A 17755-nucleotide genomic window follows, 5' to 3' on the forward strand; every position below is an offset into this window, starting at 1 on the left:
TCGTTTCTCGGGAGTCCGTAGAATCCGCTTCCTTTGCTTTGATCGCATTCACGATTTTTGTCGCGTGGGTCTTGTGTTCACTTGGCAGTGCGGTTCTGATCAAATTCACCATGGGGTATGGGTTCACCTTTTGTTTTTTGTCCGGGGCTCCGGCTACATACTTTTCAATCACGTTGAATCCAGTCAATGGGATACTGAATTCAGGATCTTCTGTCACCAACATCGGAAGAGGAATTTTGTGTGCTTCACCCAGGTCGCTCACCATAGAGAAATGCGCTTCGATCCGCCATTCATAACCAATATCAGTTCCATTGGCAGCTTTTGAAGATCTTCTGACATCAGCTCCTTTAAACTACTGATTTCTCGGTCCGGTAAATGTTCATTCATCCAGGTGCGAGGAAGCAGACTTACTTGTGACCCAGTATCTCACAACGCTTTAGTCCTTACCCATTCAACCATGCAATCGACCTAACACTTTCGTCCGATTAGTCTGGCGACTTTATGGTTCTTTCCCGGGTTTGCTTTGACCTCTCTAGTAGGCTTGGCGGAAGTCATTGCACGTCTGTACTTTCACTCTTTTTCTTTGGTTCCTTCATCGGGACCTTCGGGCACCGGCTATGTTTTCCTGTTTTCCTGTTTATCCTTCTGTTTCCCGGCTCTGCAACCCCGAGCCCAATGTTCAGAGCTCCCGCACTTGAAACAGTCTTCACAAGATTGTCCCTTACCCTCAGCCTGAGAAGACTTACAACCCGTTTTATGTGAGTCGGTTGATTTCGCCATCTTGTTACTTTTCTTTGAACCACCTTTGGCAGTATTTTGATTTTCGACTTGCTCCAGCCGACTGCAAAGCGCGGCTACCTGGGATTTCAATTCATTAACTTCTAACTTCCTTTTGCTGGCTTAGTTTCCTTTTTTCCCTCTTGTCTACTGTCTGATTTGTCTGTGTTAAGTTGTATCTCACTTGTATTGGCCGTTGTCGCAGTTCTGCGTGATCCGATTTTCTGTTGGTGTTCCGTCTCACGCGTCACAATGTCATTCAGTCGAGCGATCAAGTCCTCATCGCCGATTGCCTCGTCCTCGAAGTACGGTCGCAATTCCTGACGTATGATGCTTTCTCGAAAACCAGAAAGCACAAATGTGCGGAATGTGCTCTCAACCAAGCCTTCATCATACCTAACACCGCTTTGCTCTCGATTTGAAGCCATCGCCACTCGCTGTCTGAGGTCCTTTGCTCTGAAAATGAATGAACTGTGGTCCCTCCTTTTCGCTTTGAGCTTAAAACACAGTTCATTATAAAGCTCCCGGGCGCTCTTTGGTTTGTAGTATGACGTCAGCATGCGACGAATAGCTGCCAGCCTGATTTGCTTTACCTCGAAATAACTTTTCAGTCCCATTCCTGCTGTGATTAATCGAAGCATGGCCTGCACAATTTCACCTTCTGAGTAGCCCTGTTTCCACCCATTGTCTGTTGAGAATTCAAACTCATCAGACTCATGTGATCTTTCTGTGAAGGATCCTTCAGTTGGCTTGAAATCTTAAATTAATTGCGCCATCCAGCGATTCTGGCGTAGGGATCAGGCCGTAAGCTTGTTGTTTGCGTGTCAACTGACCCATTTCCAGTTGTTGGATTCAGGTCGTCGATGAAGCTGTCTATTGCCAATAGTAATGTTGTACATTCTTCTGGGTCTTGATATGGAATGATATCACACGTTTTAAACCTGTAACGAGAGGTTTATTCAAATAAGCAGTGAGTAGACATACCCATGCATCAGAGTGTCTGCACAACCTGTGACGTCACAACTATGGGTTACCACAGGTTCATCTACATTTTAATGTATGAGTTAAATTACTCTTGTGTAACTAAACATCTAGAATTTCAACAAAACCATAGTTCAGTGCATCTCGGCTTAATGAAGTTTAACAGAAATTAAAGTCATTCAACTGCTCAGCTATGAAATTTATATCCGTATAGAAACTACGTATCGTGTACTACATGAACTCATATGACCTCGTTACGACATACCCAGCCGTGTCTACTATTACGATAAATTCAAATAGCTTCTCTACTCTATTTATCCTGAGGTGATCGTTTAACAGCATTGAAAGAAGCATTCCCTCTGCATATTTAACGCATCAAATCATAGTTAATATATCTGTAACGAGAGCTTTATTCAAATAAACACTGTGTAGATCTCACAACTGCGGGTTACATCAAAAACCTGCGGCGTCACACACATTAATAAACCACAAATAGGACACGGGCGTACTGGTGCTTGTATGTTAACTTCTACAAAAAAATACGCTCTTTATGGTAGGGGTCATTATTATACGTCTGTTTCATATTAATAATGTCTTTACATTTACTCAGATGGTTGTGGGGGTTTGGTAGTGCCATCTGCTCCTTACACCTGTTGTATACACCCTCACATCCTAAATCTTACACCTGTTGTATACATACCCACATCCTAAATCTTACACCTGTTGTATACATACCCACATCCTAAATCTTACACCTGTTGTATACATACCCACATCCTAAATCTTACACCTGTTGTATACATACCCACATCATCCTAAATCTTACACCTGTTGTATAAACCCCCACACCATAAACATGTCATGGTCAAAGTACTTTACGTGAGAACAGCTCTAGGGAGTTATGTCATATTTATGCAGTAATATTGACAATGTAAGCTAGGCCACTGATATGTTCAGATCACCTACATCCACTGCACAAGTATGTCCTCTTTTTTGTTCTTTTTTTTGATTCATACGCCGTGGTTACTACAGCTAGGCCTATATATATAAAAAAAAGAGAACTCTTGACCATCCCCAGAGTGGATGGGATCTATGTGACAGGCTGACATAAAAAAGCAGTAAATTACACTGTTCACCTCACCGTTTTTCTAAAATCCCATGAAAAGGGGACTTTTCTATATACATCTATATAGGTCTAAAAGTAAGACTTTTCTGGTGTGAAAAAATGCGCCTTCTCAACTTTCTACATCTTTGTATTTACATGTAGATATAACTTGTCTTCACCTAGGTTTTGAGATCGTAAAGTGAAAACAGGGTAAGATGGTGGTGGGGGAAAAAACAAACACAGATATACATACACATCGATCTGCATATACGCCCTACGTTAAATACACAGCCTTACTACATGTAGGCCCTATTTCAGTTATGCCCCAATACCAGCCCTCACTCACGCTGAGACACGCTTGCTGAGGAGGGGTGTGGCGTGCTTGCTGACAGCGCGCCATATAGTCCCCCAGCTAATCAGAATGCTGCGGTACTGAGTTCCGAAAGGTGCGCACTGGTACTTTTATAAAAATAGCAGAATCCTTCTGACTGATATATATAGGCTAAATCTCACACGCACACCATTCCTCCGTCATGTCGTTCCACTGACCATTGCAGTGATGCACACCGGCCCTACACGTGGAGTGTGGACAAGGCTTGGGCGAAATTCCTCCTCTACCGTAAACCGGAAAGAAGCAATACCTAGTGAAGAAGACAGCCATGGGAGTGATGTGGAAATCTACTGGGGGTAACCGAAGGAAGAAAATACCCTCTATAATGACAATAGGCAGACATTGCGTCGTGAGCACCACCACCCTAGCGGATACCTGTCTCTCCGCGCGCCATCACGCCAGTTTCTTGCGTGTGGTGCGTGGTATCCCACCATTTATAGATACCCCATATGCAGACAACCGATACGACGGAGTTTCGTCATTTATTTTTAAAACGGTGTTTTTCAACACTAATTTTTTCCAACGGCCCTTTTCAGGGCCAACCACAACTTCCCGAAAGAGATATTTCAACCTGAGCACCTGTGTTTTATGTGCGTCATCATGACAGAATTTAAATGCATATATAAGAAAGGTACTTTTAAGTACCCAACCCCCAAGCAAAAATTAAATAACAGCAACTGACTTTCCATATGACTTTCCATATATATAAATATATGCATATAGCCAGCAAACATGTTTATACAATATACATATTTACAATAAATACATGTAAACAAAAGGTATTTCCGATAACCTACTTGTACACGAACGGCGCGGGTGGGCTCCAAGACCTCGGGTGCATGTCATGCCCCGGGTAGGCCGGCCAGTGCACTGGCCTGCGTGGCGCTTCCAGAACATCACAAACCGTCTAGAACGCCATAACGTCATCATGACATCATCGCACGCGCACGATCCCCACCAGCAACCACAACGCTCCATTTACTCCTCCTCCGCCGCCACCGACCTATCCTTCGCCTCCTCCTCACTCACCCATAGGAATAACCCAAGATTTACTCCCCTTCCACCCGTAACAATAGCCCACAAGCGGCAAAACTGACCTGATCAACTACTCATAGAAAGTGTTCCCGTGTTTCAACTTTTAAATGCTCTTAAACTGGATCTACACACGTCTGTGTCAAAACTGCATCCATTTCTTACGTCCTTATGGTTGAGAGATTTTGAGCCATTGATTTGTATTTGTGGTCTGTTTGATGCAGCGCTAGTTCACGGTCATGTTGGGCGGAAGATTGTAGGATAGTTTTAGGTGGCCGTTTTTCTTATCATCCACACTGCACACCGCACAAGTTATACAGTTCTCTAAAACCGTATTTGTCCTGGAATCTATATACCTTGTTTTTCTTCACAAGAAGACATGATTTTTGGGAAACAAAATGTGACAGTAGGATCAGTCTGGTTGTAGTTGGGAAACAGAAATCAGTTGTAAAGGATTTGATAGGTTATATGTGCATTGCTTGGTTTAGCACAGGTTCAGTGGTTTAAAACAAGTAGCTCGCTGCGACTACTCAGTAGGGTCACTTATTCAAATCCAACTCTCGCCATTTCCGCCGCGGCTTTAACTAAAGCAGGGTATCAGGCCGGCGGTCCATCGACGGTGCGCGTTGAATAAAAGGGAAAGATAGCCTTGAAGATGAAGCGAGTTCAACTGTCTCTGTCACTAGCCGCTGGTCCTGAATGACTCAATTGCCTGAGCTATCAGCCACTGGATGTATAAGAACCAGGCTATCTAAAATTTACTATAAACTAAAACTGCCTCTAGTTTCACAGATTCCAAGCAGTCTTCAGGAATGGTTTTCAGCATTCGCTTCAGCACAGCGCAGTTTTCAACATGTTGTAATAGTCGGTGGCGTAATAGAGCCTCGAAATCTGGAGACCCTGGATGAAACCCATTGAGTTATTATTTTACACCAAAGATTTTTAAAAGATGTACTTGTTGCTGCATTGCCAGGCGCTCATCACTGAGACATAAGAGCAAGGAAACAGGACAGGTTTGCCCCGATGTCACTATAATGTGACGAAGTGCGGTGTCATGTATGATGTCCATGGCATGGACTCACCCTGCCACAAAAAGACACGGCATATGTACACACACCTAACGACTCCTCCTCGTCATATGACTGAAAAATAGGCACATATGATGCCACCGAGTCACTAAAACAGATGAAAACAACTCAGATGACCCCAATGATATCAATGAATAAAAACAAACCAAGATCATTTTCAAAGAAATCATATATTGTGTTCGACAGAACTACAAAACTTCACAACACATTGAAAAATGTATGACTTTCTCTTACCCATGATTACAATGCTTAATAATACACAAGTATTAGGACTATTACAATGTCAAATTGTTTCATACTGAAGTACCTCCACCAATCATAAAGCAGTTATGTTAAAATGCTTCTGTTTAACATAAAATACAAAGAATTTTTTATAGTTTCCTTTGCTTCTATCACATGAAAGAAACAAGCAATGACTGTAAGGTTTTCTCTATACAATTTCTTACTCTAGAGAACAAAATGTTCACAAATTTAAGTGCATTCAAAAATGCATTTATTTAACTAATTGCTTATAAGATCACCATGGTCTTTACTTTTGGTTTCTACGACGAGCAAAAATGATATGCAGTGGCAAAATATGGTGAACAAACTTCAAAAATATGTACATAGTCTGACTAAAAGTTGTCCTCAGTTACTTGTAATTTTGGCAGAACTACCAGTGATACATGAATCTAACTGAAACCGTGCCTACAGTATAACAAGGTGTCTACACAGAATGATACAGACTACACAAGTCAATTCAAATTGCATGTATCAAATTGTCTATTCCTTCTAATTCTACAAATCTCTTGTATGTCAGATGTGCTAAAAATTAGATGTGAGACAATATGAGTTGCCTAAAGGTAATGAGAAATGATAAATGCCTAATGAGTAACACATGGCAGGAAAAAGTTCCACGGCATATATACATGAACACAGTCAGTGACTGGACATTAAAAACAGAAGACATTAACTTAACGAAGCAGAGTGAAGAAAATTTAGCAATCACAGGAAGGCCTCACACCACTCCTTCAAACAGGTATAACAATCATTTGATTGTTTTGAATTGGCTCCAGTGACATCTTTCAACCAGTCTTTGAACAGTTCTTCATTTTTCCTCAGTACCAGAAACTGGCCAAGCACAACATAAGCCTGAAAAGCAAAAAGTAAAACATTCTTATATTGATATTTAGTCATGAAGTGACATCCATGAAATAATATGACATTGCACATTGATATATTCTCATTGTAACACATCATGTAGTACTGCTTTACTTGGCTTGGTTACCTTATCAAATCCCTCGTCAGCTAGTCTCTGTCCAAGTACATTCCCAATGCCAGCTAATTCTGACACGGGCTTATCACCCATGGGCTCAGCCACAAAATTCCTGTGTTTTTGAGAAGTGGACGACATGTCTGAAAATTTAATAAAAACCATCAATAATGAGGTTAATCATAACAGTGTACATCACACTACTAAAAAATAAATAATAAAAATAAAATAAGAATGAACACTGATAAACAGTGAACTGTAAAATATGCTTGTTCAAAACAATCATGCCTATAACACTTGAAAATCACATTAACAGGTTTTGGCTACAAAGTCACTTTACACAATTTTTCATGACCTTCCCTTTCCAGAATATTAAGTATATTATCCACTGACTTGCACAAAAACACTCAATTTAAGTGGCTAGTATATAGCACGAAAGGTTATGGCTGCTCTACATGTTATTCATCTAGTATGAATGGTGAAGTGTAGCAATCAGAGATTACAGTGTACATGAAAATCCATTGTTGCACTAAATACTTGGAGCAACAATACATTGTGGCAAAAAATAATTACCCGATGGTAACTAACCTTGGGTATACACAAGTTCAGGTGATAGGGAAGATGTAAGTTTCATGGAAATAGGTTCAGTACAAATAGAGTTGTATGGACAAAATCTACATACATCACTATTACTCTAAGTCCTAAATGGGGCACACTGATATTAAACCTATGCATGCACAAGTGCGGATGACAGGCAAGATGTACGGTCAGTTTTACCGAAATCCGGGCAGTAATTTGGGAGGAGATGCAAGAACAAAACTGTGCCTAAATACAGACTGACAGGGTAATTCCAGGATCCACCCCCAATAACTTTGTTGAGGGGGTATAACTGGGGGATGTCTGGGGATATGTGTGTTATGCTATGTCTTCAGTAGTCAAACCATTCGAATATATTAAAGTTTATACACCAATGTTGTTCTGCAATACGAAATTTTGTAGAAGGAGTTTTAATGATAAACGATAAAAAATAAAAGAATGCACTTCTTACTGGTACAATGCTTAGGCACAACTTGCCCAGTTGGTCCTAGGTGATGCCTAGACTGACCTGCTATGCCTTTGTACCCTGAATAGAACCTCTTATGGACATGCAACACATCATACTATGAATGATAGCCATGCAACACGTCAGAGCTCGTGTGCGAGTCAGACTAAGGGTGATCTGGCACCATAACATGTTTAAGGGCCCCATCGCCTGCAAAAACTGAGTGAAAAGCTTTAACATCAAGTTCTGCACAAAACAAAAATGTAATGAGGTCATATATGATCACCTATAATTAATCACATGGTACAGGATAGGACAATTGCCTCAGAAGATACAGTTTGTATAAGACAGCAATATTCATTCCTCTATTTGCTTCTGTTTTTTTTCAATAGTTTCAGGTTGGCATAGAACTATAAACTTATGTTTTCCAAATAGCACTAGTCTTTTCGTAAATATCAAAATTATGGTCTACTATTGAGGTACTGCTTACCTAAATAAGGTCTCTTGCTGAATGTGTATGTGGCAATTATGGGTACTGTAAGCTGTTCCTCACCACGCCTGATTTTTGTCAACACTACATTCATACATTTCTGAGAAAGCACAGCCACACAAGATACGTCCGCATGTGTAGTTCTAACTAGTTCTAAGTAGGATAACCTGACTCTGCCATATGTTTATTTGTTCACTGCCTGCTGCTAATGTAAGCTGGAAGGCAGGAAGTGACGTCAGAAAATCTCTGTCACAACTTTTCTTCCTACTAATACTTGATGCACATGCATTTTCTTCATCTAGAGTATGTTCAACATCATTCTAACGATCATCTGCCGCAGTTAGATTGATGAATGCTGATCATAGGTCCACGCCAAACACCAGTGGTCAGTTCAAATATAAAAGAGGAGAGAATAGTCATCCAGGGCTAAACCTAAACGAGGGCACAGGCTCCAAAGGTAAAATTTGTCTTGTGGTGGCAGAGATGTAAAGCGTGCACAGAGAGCGGTACATGCGCTGTAAAAGTGTAAGGAGTATAACAGAAACCAGCCATTTAAAACAGAAAGTTTTGTTGTTGTTGTATATAAATTTAACTAAGGAAGGGATGGAATCAAATGATATGGCACATTGGTCCTAGAATTGTGCATTATCACATACTAATGTTTGGCTCGCAAACTGGTACCTCCACGATACCCCGTTACCAACAGAGATTCAATTTCATTTTCCATACCAAATACCACTCTATTAAAGTTACAACAACAACAGCATGCTATGGTCCCTTTAAGTTCTTTCACACCTTCCTAATTTAAACTTGGCTGGATAACATTACCCCCTGATGGATGAGGCTTTACACAGTTTCAACGATCTATATGTGGAGATCAACTTACTACACACTTTCGTTGGACCCTGCGCGCTCTTTCTCAAAATGACGATCCACTCGAAATATAATCACTCGTACTTTGACGCCAAGCTACGAGTTCAAATCAAAACCTCGAGTACTGTTGGTTGAAAAGCAGACGACAAAAGGGCAGATTTACATCATTCACATTTTCTGCTTTGTACCTCGCTGTCAGTGCTTAAGGGCACAATACACAATATAAACAGTGCCATACCGAACAGAATAGGAATTCTCACACTGTCATGGATTACGATAAACTCATTTATTTTTCTTGGTTTGGAAAGTTTTTATCTAGAGTTACTCCCCTTCGTTGCACCGTTCTTCCGTCTAAGAACGGCAGCATGGCATCCAGAGGAGTGAAGAAAACTACAAAATTTGCAAAAAAAGCTATGGAAAAAATCAAACACCCACCTTTTTTAAAGGTGAATATCCCGGCCGGAAAAGCTGCCGCAGCTCCTCCTTTGGGACCACAGCTAGGACAGGTATATAGAATCAATCCGGTATTTACCCCATGGTAGCCTTGGATGACAACACTCCATAGGCCTATTTGTTAAAGTCACCTCCCCGCTAACTTTTCATTTACGAAATGGCCGTCATCTACACGGCGTGCATACGCGGCCATGGATGGATATTTACAATTTGGGATGATCGACATCTCGGGATTTTAACAATCAGGTGCCCTGGGACCCTAAGCATTGTAAAGGAATGGCTAGATGGGCGAGGTATATTAGTAATCAGCTGTTTTCTGAAATTTTACAATTCATCCTACCGGGACCCAGTCATGACTACACGAGGCCCTACGAGCATTGTCATTCAGGGTTACCCACAGGTGCCTACTTCAACTTCTCTCTTTATGTTGGGCAGGCGGAGTATTGTAGCCACAGGGGAAACCAATGGTAAACGGTAAACCTCACATCGATTCATCGCCATGTCAGATAAGTCCTGTCTAAACAATGGCTGCAGATGAAAAGTGGTGTCAACTTTGGCTCTTACCTCTCAGCTTGCCTCACATGCGACATCTCTCATATATTCCACTTGGTAAGAACGCACGGGACCCAAGTTCACCACTCGGTCATCGCTAGAGTACGCTAGTCATCGCTAGTGGGTCTTGAAAAAATCATTCCTAGACATATTGAGGTGGTGCTTTCTATAAATCGACAGCCAAAAAGATAAGGATCATAAGTGTCTGCAAACTTGAGACTGTGGAAACATATTTGACGGATACAGTAAATTTTGTCTCAAAGGCCTTGACACACTGCCCCGGCATGTGCATCAAGTTTTTTAAATGGAGTGTGCTATGACGTTGGTTTGGGGCCATCCATGGCCGAACAAAGATTTTGCCAAACCTAATGGCAGAGCCATCTCGGAGTACCTAAAGCTTCGCTTTCCGCACCCGCCACACTGCCACCGTATGTTTCTACTTGCTTTAGAATAGATTTGTTATAGCCAAGAAGGCTTCCACGCCACACTCTCTTTGGCCACTGCATTCATCATTATCAGCTACGTGCCTGTCCTCTTCTTAGTGGAGCAGTGGGAAGGTGGCAGCAGTGACTGAGGAGTGTGTGCCGTGGAAATCTTCAAGTCTATAATAAATCTATTCTAAAGTGATTAGGGACATATGATGTGGCTTGTATTTGTCCTAAAAGGATACATGAAATGCTTTGGTGTTATTTCTTAATGTGCAGATTATGATGTGTAATAACGTATAACAGAACAAACAAATTTTTCAAATGGATTCAAAGTACAGTTTTCTGAACGCCTCAGCAGTCAGTGTGGAAATTAAGTATCTTGCAGCGTGTCAAAGATGATCCCTGCTTAAAAAACTGGGGTGTGGGGAACAGGCCCAATGGGGGCAGGTGTTGCAGTATCTGTGTACATGTCACCTTGCCCACACTGTTGCGACATGGTTCACCCGGCTCAGGGCAATTTGGGGGTGTTCACCGTGTGCCACCTAGCAGAGTTTTGTTAGTGCTACTTAAAGGGATACATAATCATTGCTGATTGGCTGATGTGAGAGATAGGCAAATCCAGGCCCTGCTTAGGCCAAGCCAAATTTTGGATATGGTACCTACATGTATATTGCAGTGTTAGAAAGCCTGCAGGTTTTAACCCAGGAATTCCTTTCTCCAGTGTCAACTAACCAGCGTTAATTTTCTGTCCCTTTAAAAGATCAGTTAAATCCGAAATAGGTATATTTTTTTTAACAAACTTTACATTTATCTATGTGATCAGCAAAATGGGATTTGTGTCTAAGCTTTTATTTCAGTGCATTCATGCAGTGTTTTGTAAGGAGTCAGGTCATAATAAACAGTACATCAAAAGTAATTTCCCCCCAAAACTGTGCTTGACATTTACCAAGATATTTGCCCAATCGTTGTGAATTTTTCCATACAGTATTTTATTAATAAAGTCAACACATTGTAGCAAGGATTACCCTGAAGATTAAGATGTGCTCCAATAAGCGTGAGCAAATGCATTTTCGATCGGATTTATAAAATTTTAGAAACAGATTCAAGCTGGCAGTGGATTTCTTTTTATGGATGATAGTGCTTGTCCACATCGCGCCAGAGTGCTAAATGTCTTCTTTGAACATGAAGGCATTCAGCACGCGCAGTGGTCTGCAAATTCCGCAGATCTCAATCTCATTGAACATTTGTGGAACCAGTTGAAACAAGCGGTGTATCGCCGTGTTACGATGGTGTCCGATCTTGAGGACATCAGACATCATCTTCAGGAAGAGTGCTTAGTTATCCCTCATAACTGGATGATTAACATGATGCAAGCTTGCTGTCTTAGTGTGATACAAAAGCGTGGTCGTTATAGCAGATTTTCTGTTTGTACAGGTAGGAAAAATTGTCTTCAATCTATTTGTAAAATTTTCAAAATCCGATCGACAATGCTTTTGCGCAAAATTTCACAAGGATTAGGCAAATATCTTGGTAAATGTCAAACATTGTTTTGGGGGAACTTACTTTAGATGTACTGTTTATTATGCACATAGCACCATTCAGGCTATAATTGAGTCTGCCATTGGTAAGGTAATGTTGAAAAGAGCCAGGAAAATAACAAAGTGTTTGCAGGATTATAGCATATGTGTTATTAAGTCTTTAAATATTTTATTTTCAGAGAGGCATTCAGATAGCAGCATTTTGTAAAGACTTCAATGAGAAAACCAAAGAAATTAAACCAGGAGTACCTCTCCCAACAAGGATAACTGTGAATGTAAGTGTCCTGTCATAGTATATCAAGCTCTAATGTTTAATACTTGTTAAAATGTCACTATTCAGAAACCATAATTTCTTCCTCAGGAATGTATGTCAGCTGTCCTTTCCTAAAAAGCCATCTGACAGACCTGAATTGTCTGAATAGTGTGCATGATATCTATGTACTTCATATCCTTACTCCTTCCCCACGCTAAACATGTATTATGTCACATTAATGCTACTGTTTAAGTGGGAAAAGACCTCGTATCTCAGCGCTTTGCGCCTCGTACTTTCTTATCCAGGAATGTACAGTTATTTGTCCACACCATAATGTCTATTTTTCCCGTCTGATGCTGGATGGTGAACATCGTAATTTCGTGATGTCTTAGTCAGCGAATTCCTCCTCCAGTGTCTTGCTCATGTCCAGTAATTTGGTATTATCTAGCTCTAATTCATCTTTTCTCAAGATCAAGTTTTATTGGCCATAATTACATGTATACACATCCATGGGTGAGGGATAACAGAATCCTCGTTGGGGGTCCATTATTATAGTCCATCTGCCAGGCACCTGTTGTTTTTATGTACAGCTGCAGTCACCATCAGAAACTCAAAAACTTAGTTTTTAGACCATGATAGAATGCATCTTTATGCACCTGTTGTTTTTATGTACAACTGCAATCACCATCAGAAACTCAAAACTTAGTTTTTAAACCATGATAGAATGCATCTTTATGCACCTGTTGTTTTTATGTACAACTACAATCACCATCAGAAACTCAAAACTTAGTTTTTAAACCATGATAGAATGCATCTTTATGCACCTGTTGTTTTTAGGTACAACTGTAATCACCATCAGAAACTCAAAAACTTAGTTTTTATGTACAACTGTAATCACCATCAGAAACTCAAAAACTTAGTTTTTAAACCTTGATAGAATGCACCTTTATGTAAACAACTTCTTCAAGTTACCAGCATTTTGGTTGGTACATGGAGTTTTTCCAGTCAACATAAATATTCAACTTCTATGGCAGTGTTGTCCACTTTAAGCATTTGCACACCTAATCACCCTTCCCTCCATTGACCCTGGCTCAACATTTCTTTTACGGAATCCTCTGGATACTTGTCTAATCCACATCTTAAACATTAATTTTCAGTCTTGTTCTTTAATTTTTATGTTTCAGCTCTGTCACAAGGCCTACATATCATGATTTTTCTTATTGATTTGTGTCCCTTCTTATTGATGTATGCATCATTTACGTTTTGTAGAGTAGTGTGGTGCAGGTGCCAAACCTTTAGTCAGGCTGATTGTCAGATACATGGATCTGGAGAATGACTTGGGGCACTGTTAATAATCTGTTCATAAACCAGACTGCTTTCTGTCATATCAGTGAAAATTCTGTAGTACAGCATGAAATACCACTGACTGATGTATGTCTAATTAAATGCTGGTTGTTTCTCAACATTTTCAGCCTGATCGAAGCTTCAGCATTATGATGCATCAACCTCCAGTTACTTATTTTCTCAAGCAAGCTGCAGGTATAAAGAAGGGAGCCATGAAAGCAGGTTTGTCATCTGTTGAATGTCTTCTGTTGACCTCACTATGGAGACATGTGGGCTTAATTTTTGATTTTGGAGACAAAACTACATGGTTGGATTGGCCAATTTCAGGGCTTCACAAAAAGAAGAAGCACAGGATAATGCCTTCAGAATATGTCTGAATACACATCTTGAAAACATATGAAAAGGTTGACAAATTACAGGATGTATGCAAACTTAATGACTCCTTGTTGTCATATGACAGTCTGGTTGAAAAATTGCTAATTAAAACATAAAACCCAAGCATAATTAAATACAAACATTAGTTATTGATTTGTTTGCAGTAGCTGCCCTAACTATTTATGGTTTTTAGAAAATTATGTGTGTAGGTTCTCAATGTGTAACCTCACATTAAGTTTGAAAAACTGTCAAATTTGTGCATAAGTTATTTAATGGTTTTTCATTTTCTGACTGCTTCATATATTGTTTGATATTGATAAATTGGGTGTTAGATTTATTTGTTGCCTCTCAGATAAATATTGGAAACCAGCCAGATCCTTGCATACCTTTTGCACATGTATTTATTGCCCTGATTCTGATTTCTGATTCTGGTGGTTGCTTTCCATGCAACATGTACATACAGAAGTAGTTCAGGGATTGTTTTATAATTAAAAGTGCACATATGTAAATTCATGGTTGGCTGTTTTTAGCTCTTGTGAACAGACATGGAGGGGCCTCTGTGGCTGATGGGTTTAGCACGCCAGTGCTGCGCAATGACCCAATGCAGTCACTGTGAGTTCAAGTCCAGCTCATGGTGGCTTCCTTTCCGACCGTACATGGGAAGGTCTTGCAGATAGTCTTGAGTTTCCCCCAGGCTCTGCCCAGTTTCCTCCTACCATAATGCTGACCGCTGTCATAAGTGAAATATTCTTGAGTATGGCATAAAACACCAATCAAATAAATAGACTAGGAGACATATTGGCAAGCTGCACAGCCGAGTGGTTTGGGCTAGCACAATTCCCCCTATTTGTAAATTGGATTGAAATAAACCATCGTTGACTAACATATCTTTGTTGTGATGCTGCATCTAAAAGAACATTGAAATCAATTTCTTTTTTTTCAGGACAAGAAACAGCAGGAAAGGTGTCCTTGAAGCATATCTATGAGATTGCTTCAATAAAGTGTCAGGACCCAACCTTTGAAAATATCTCTCTCCAAGAAGTGTGTAAGCGAGTGATTGGGACAGCTCACTCTATTGGTGTAGAAGTTGTCCAGCATTTAGACGCAACAGATTATGCCCAGTTTTTAGAAGAGAGGCAAGAAATTGTTGAACAACAACAAGAAGAGCTAGAAGAACTGAGACAGTCCAAAATGTTAAGATTATGATGAATTTCTCTACAGACTTGTACATACATTTAAGACACAATTGAAGAAAGAATTGATGGTATAGTAAATATCTCTGAAGTGTGCATAGGATTTTAGATACTGTTGTACTCTTGAAGACCTGTTTACAGAGCCGGAGAAGTATTGGCATCTGTTTTCACCAAAACCTCCTTACAACTCACAGTATAAACATCTACATGATGTGCAATCATTTTCTTGTTTGAAAGTATAAGAACTTTTCACTTTTTCTGTATCTTTTGGTCCCACTTATGCCATGGTTCCTGGCAGTCGAGATACATTGATATTTTAATTCATAATTTAACAGTGTGTTTACGGCCATCCACAGGCAAACTGCATATGTGATGCTTGAACTTCCTTGGGTATTGGTGATACAGTTTTCTGGTGAATGATAAGACACTTTTCCTGTGTCATTGGCAGGCAGACTGCAAACATGTAGCTCTTGCTGTGAACAGCCTTTAGGATAGATTAGTTGTGGCAGTCTAATATTATCGAGGGTAAATGAAAATGATATAACATACATCTATGCTCTAGCAACTAAACCTGCGCGTTATTCATGCTATAGATTGTACAGAGCATTTCCATAACACATCAGAGAATATATAAAATAAGGAAAATATCAGTGAACATATGTATACTGTATTAGAGTGTTGTCTTGTTGTGCACAGTACTTTTTAGATGTATCCTAGATAGAAAGGCAGACAGTATGAAATTGTGTAGTTCATAAAATGCTGTAGGATGTACATCAGTCCTGTCCTTGACCCATGATCAAATGTCTGAACATGTATATTCTTTGTGGAGTATTTGACAATGCCAGTTATCGAATCAAGACCTGTAGTAATTCAGTGTAGGAGCAAAAAGGATGATTTATTTATTTATTTGATTGGTGTTTTAAGCCGTACTCAAGAATATTTCACTTATATGACAGCGGCCAGCATTGTGGTGGGTGGAAACCGGGCACAGCCCGGGGGAAACACATGACCATCCGCAGGTTGCTGACAGACCTTCCCACGTATGGCCGGAGAAGAAGCCAGCATGAGCTGGACTTGAACTCACAGCGACTGCATTGGTGAGAGACTTCTCGGTCATTACGCTGCGCTAGCGTGCTAACCAACTGAGCCACAGAGGCCCCTGCAAAGAGGATGACAAGCTTGCTTTACAGGTGTACCTTCACGACTAGGATGAGTTGCACTTTCGCCTAATAGTATGTGGTTTCACTTATTTGATTGATTTTAAACACCATACTCCAAAATGTCTCACTTATGACAGCATGGGAGTGGACATGGCTGAGTGGTTTATATATTTGCCTTTCATCCACTTGAACACACAAGGTGAACATTTGTAACCTGAACAGGGAATTTGGGGACTTCCCTGCTCTCACGGTTTCCAAAAGTTGCAGATATTTCCATGTAAACACACTGAATCAAAAGGTTATCTGCAAGATTTGCATCTCTGTATGTTGACAATGAACTCCCAATCAAACGAGAAATTTGGTACAATATAACATGATGCAGAATGCTTCGGACCAAGTCTTATTATATGGACCTGTCGATATCCATAACAAAGTACTGTATATGCACCAGAACAGTTTTGATTCCTGATAAAGCTATATGGCCAGCAGCATTGTGTATTATTTGTTAAATAGTCGTGTTGATGTGAATCTGGAAGTTTATGGTGAAGGATACATTAAGGCAGAGGTCTCTTAATCCTAGGATGAACTGTACAAACTAGTTCTACCCGTACGTGCAAAGAGAGCAATGCATGCACTGTGAGGAGTATGGATTTGCCTCTGAAAATTGCTGTCACTGATTTCTTCTTTTTTTATTTGATTGGAGTTTTGGGCTGACCTAAGAAATATTTGATTTGTACAACAGTAGCTGTAGAAACGTGCTCTGTAAGTAGTAGGGATGTCTAGCCATATATCACAGGTGTTGAAAGAGTGATCACTGAAATCTGTGAAGACGATGGTTTGGGCAGAGAAAGAAGGAAAAACAAAAAACGAAGGAAATTAAAACGTTTCAAAAGTCAGGTGTGGAGGAAGAGGAAACCAGAGTCCCTGGAATAAACTTTAGCCTTTTCATTTTATTGATTTGATTATTTGACTTATACAGCAGCTGCAAGCATTGTGGTCGGAGAAGCCAGACAGAGCCCATGGCGAAACTCTACACCATCCACAGGCTGCTGGCAGACCTTAACACACATGGCTGCAGAGGACACTAACACGAGTTGACTTGATCTCATAGCAACCGCATTGGTGACAGGCTCTTGGGTCATTGCACCATGCTGTTATGCCAGCCACTGAGATCCCTACTGCCTTTTGCAAGGTAGCCAACAAACCTCCAGACTGGAGCTTCAGAGGAAGCAGAGCAAGGTGGAATGGGCTTCAATTGACAGTTCAAGTAGTGGCTCACTGCTGCAAATCTGTCGGGCCTTAAATTTGAAGGACCCGTCATAGCCAGCCAGCACATCAATTGTGAGCCCTGCAGGACCCCCTTGTTGTGTAAGGCAAATGTTATAAAAAAAAATGCAAATCCTGTTAAATTTGAAACCTTGAATCCAC

General features: G+C 40.4%; 2 protein-coding genes across 3 annotated transcripts; one reads left to right on the top strand and one right to left on the bottom strand.

Moving 5' to 3' along the window:
• Positions 1-5548: 5548 nt before the first annotated feature.
• On the bottom strand, positions 5549-9098 carry LOC135468354 (barrier-to-autointegration factor-like). 2 transcript variants are annotated; one of them, XM_064746561.1, is made up of 3 exons: positions 9052-9098; positions 6642-6769; positions 5549-6505 (listed from the first exon to the last, which is right to left on the bottom strand). In XM_064746561.1, the coding sequence occupies exons 2-3, from the start codon at positions 6765-6767 to the stop codon at positions 6359-6361; spliced, it is 273 nt and encodes a 90-aa protein (XP_064602631.1). In that variant the 5' UTR covers positions 6768-6769; positions 9052-9098; the 3' UTR covers positions 5549-6358. The 2 variants fall into 2 exon arrangements, with proteins under 2 accessions (XP_064602631.1, XP_064602630.1); XM_064746560.1 differs by lacking the exon at positions 9052-9098 and adding an exon at positions 8159-8437.
• A 299-nt stretch (positions 9099-9397) lies between these two features.
• Positions 9398-17350, top strand: LOC135468499 (large ribosomal subunit protein uL11m-like). Its single transcript, XM_064746779.1, has 4 exons — positions 9398-9537; positions 12182-12277; positions 13728-13821; positions 14918-17350. The coding sequence occupies exons 1-4, from the start codon at positions 9445-9447 to the stop codon at positions 15178-15180; spliced, it is 546 nt and encodes a 181-aa protein (XP_064602849.1). The 5' UTR covers positions 9398-9444; the 3' UTR covers positions 15181-17350.
• Positions 17351-17755: the final 405 nt, after the last annotated feature.

Source organism: Liolophura sinensis, chromosome 6 (genome assembly GCF_032854445.1).
Source record: "Liolophura sinensis isolate JHLJ2023 chromosome 6, CUHK_Ljap_v2, whole genome shotgun sequence".
NCBI lineage: Eukaryota > Metazoa > Mollusca > Polyplacophora > Chitonida > Chitonidae > Liolophura > Liolophura sinensis.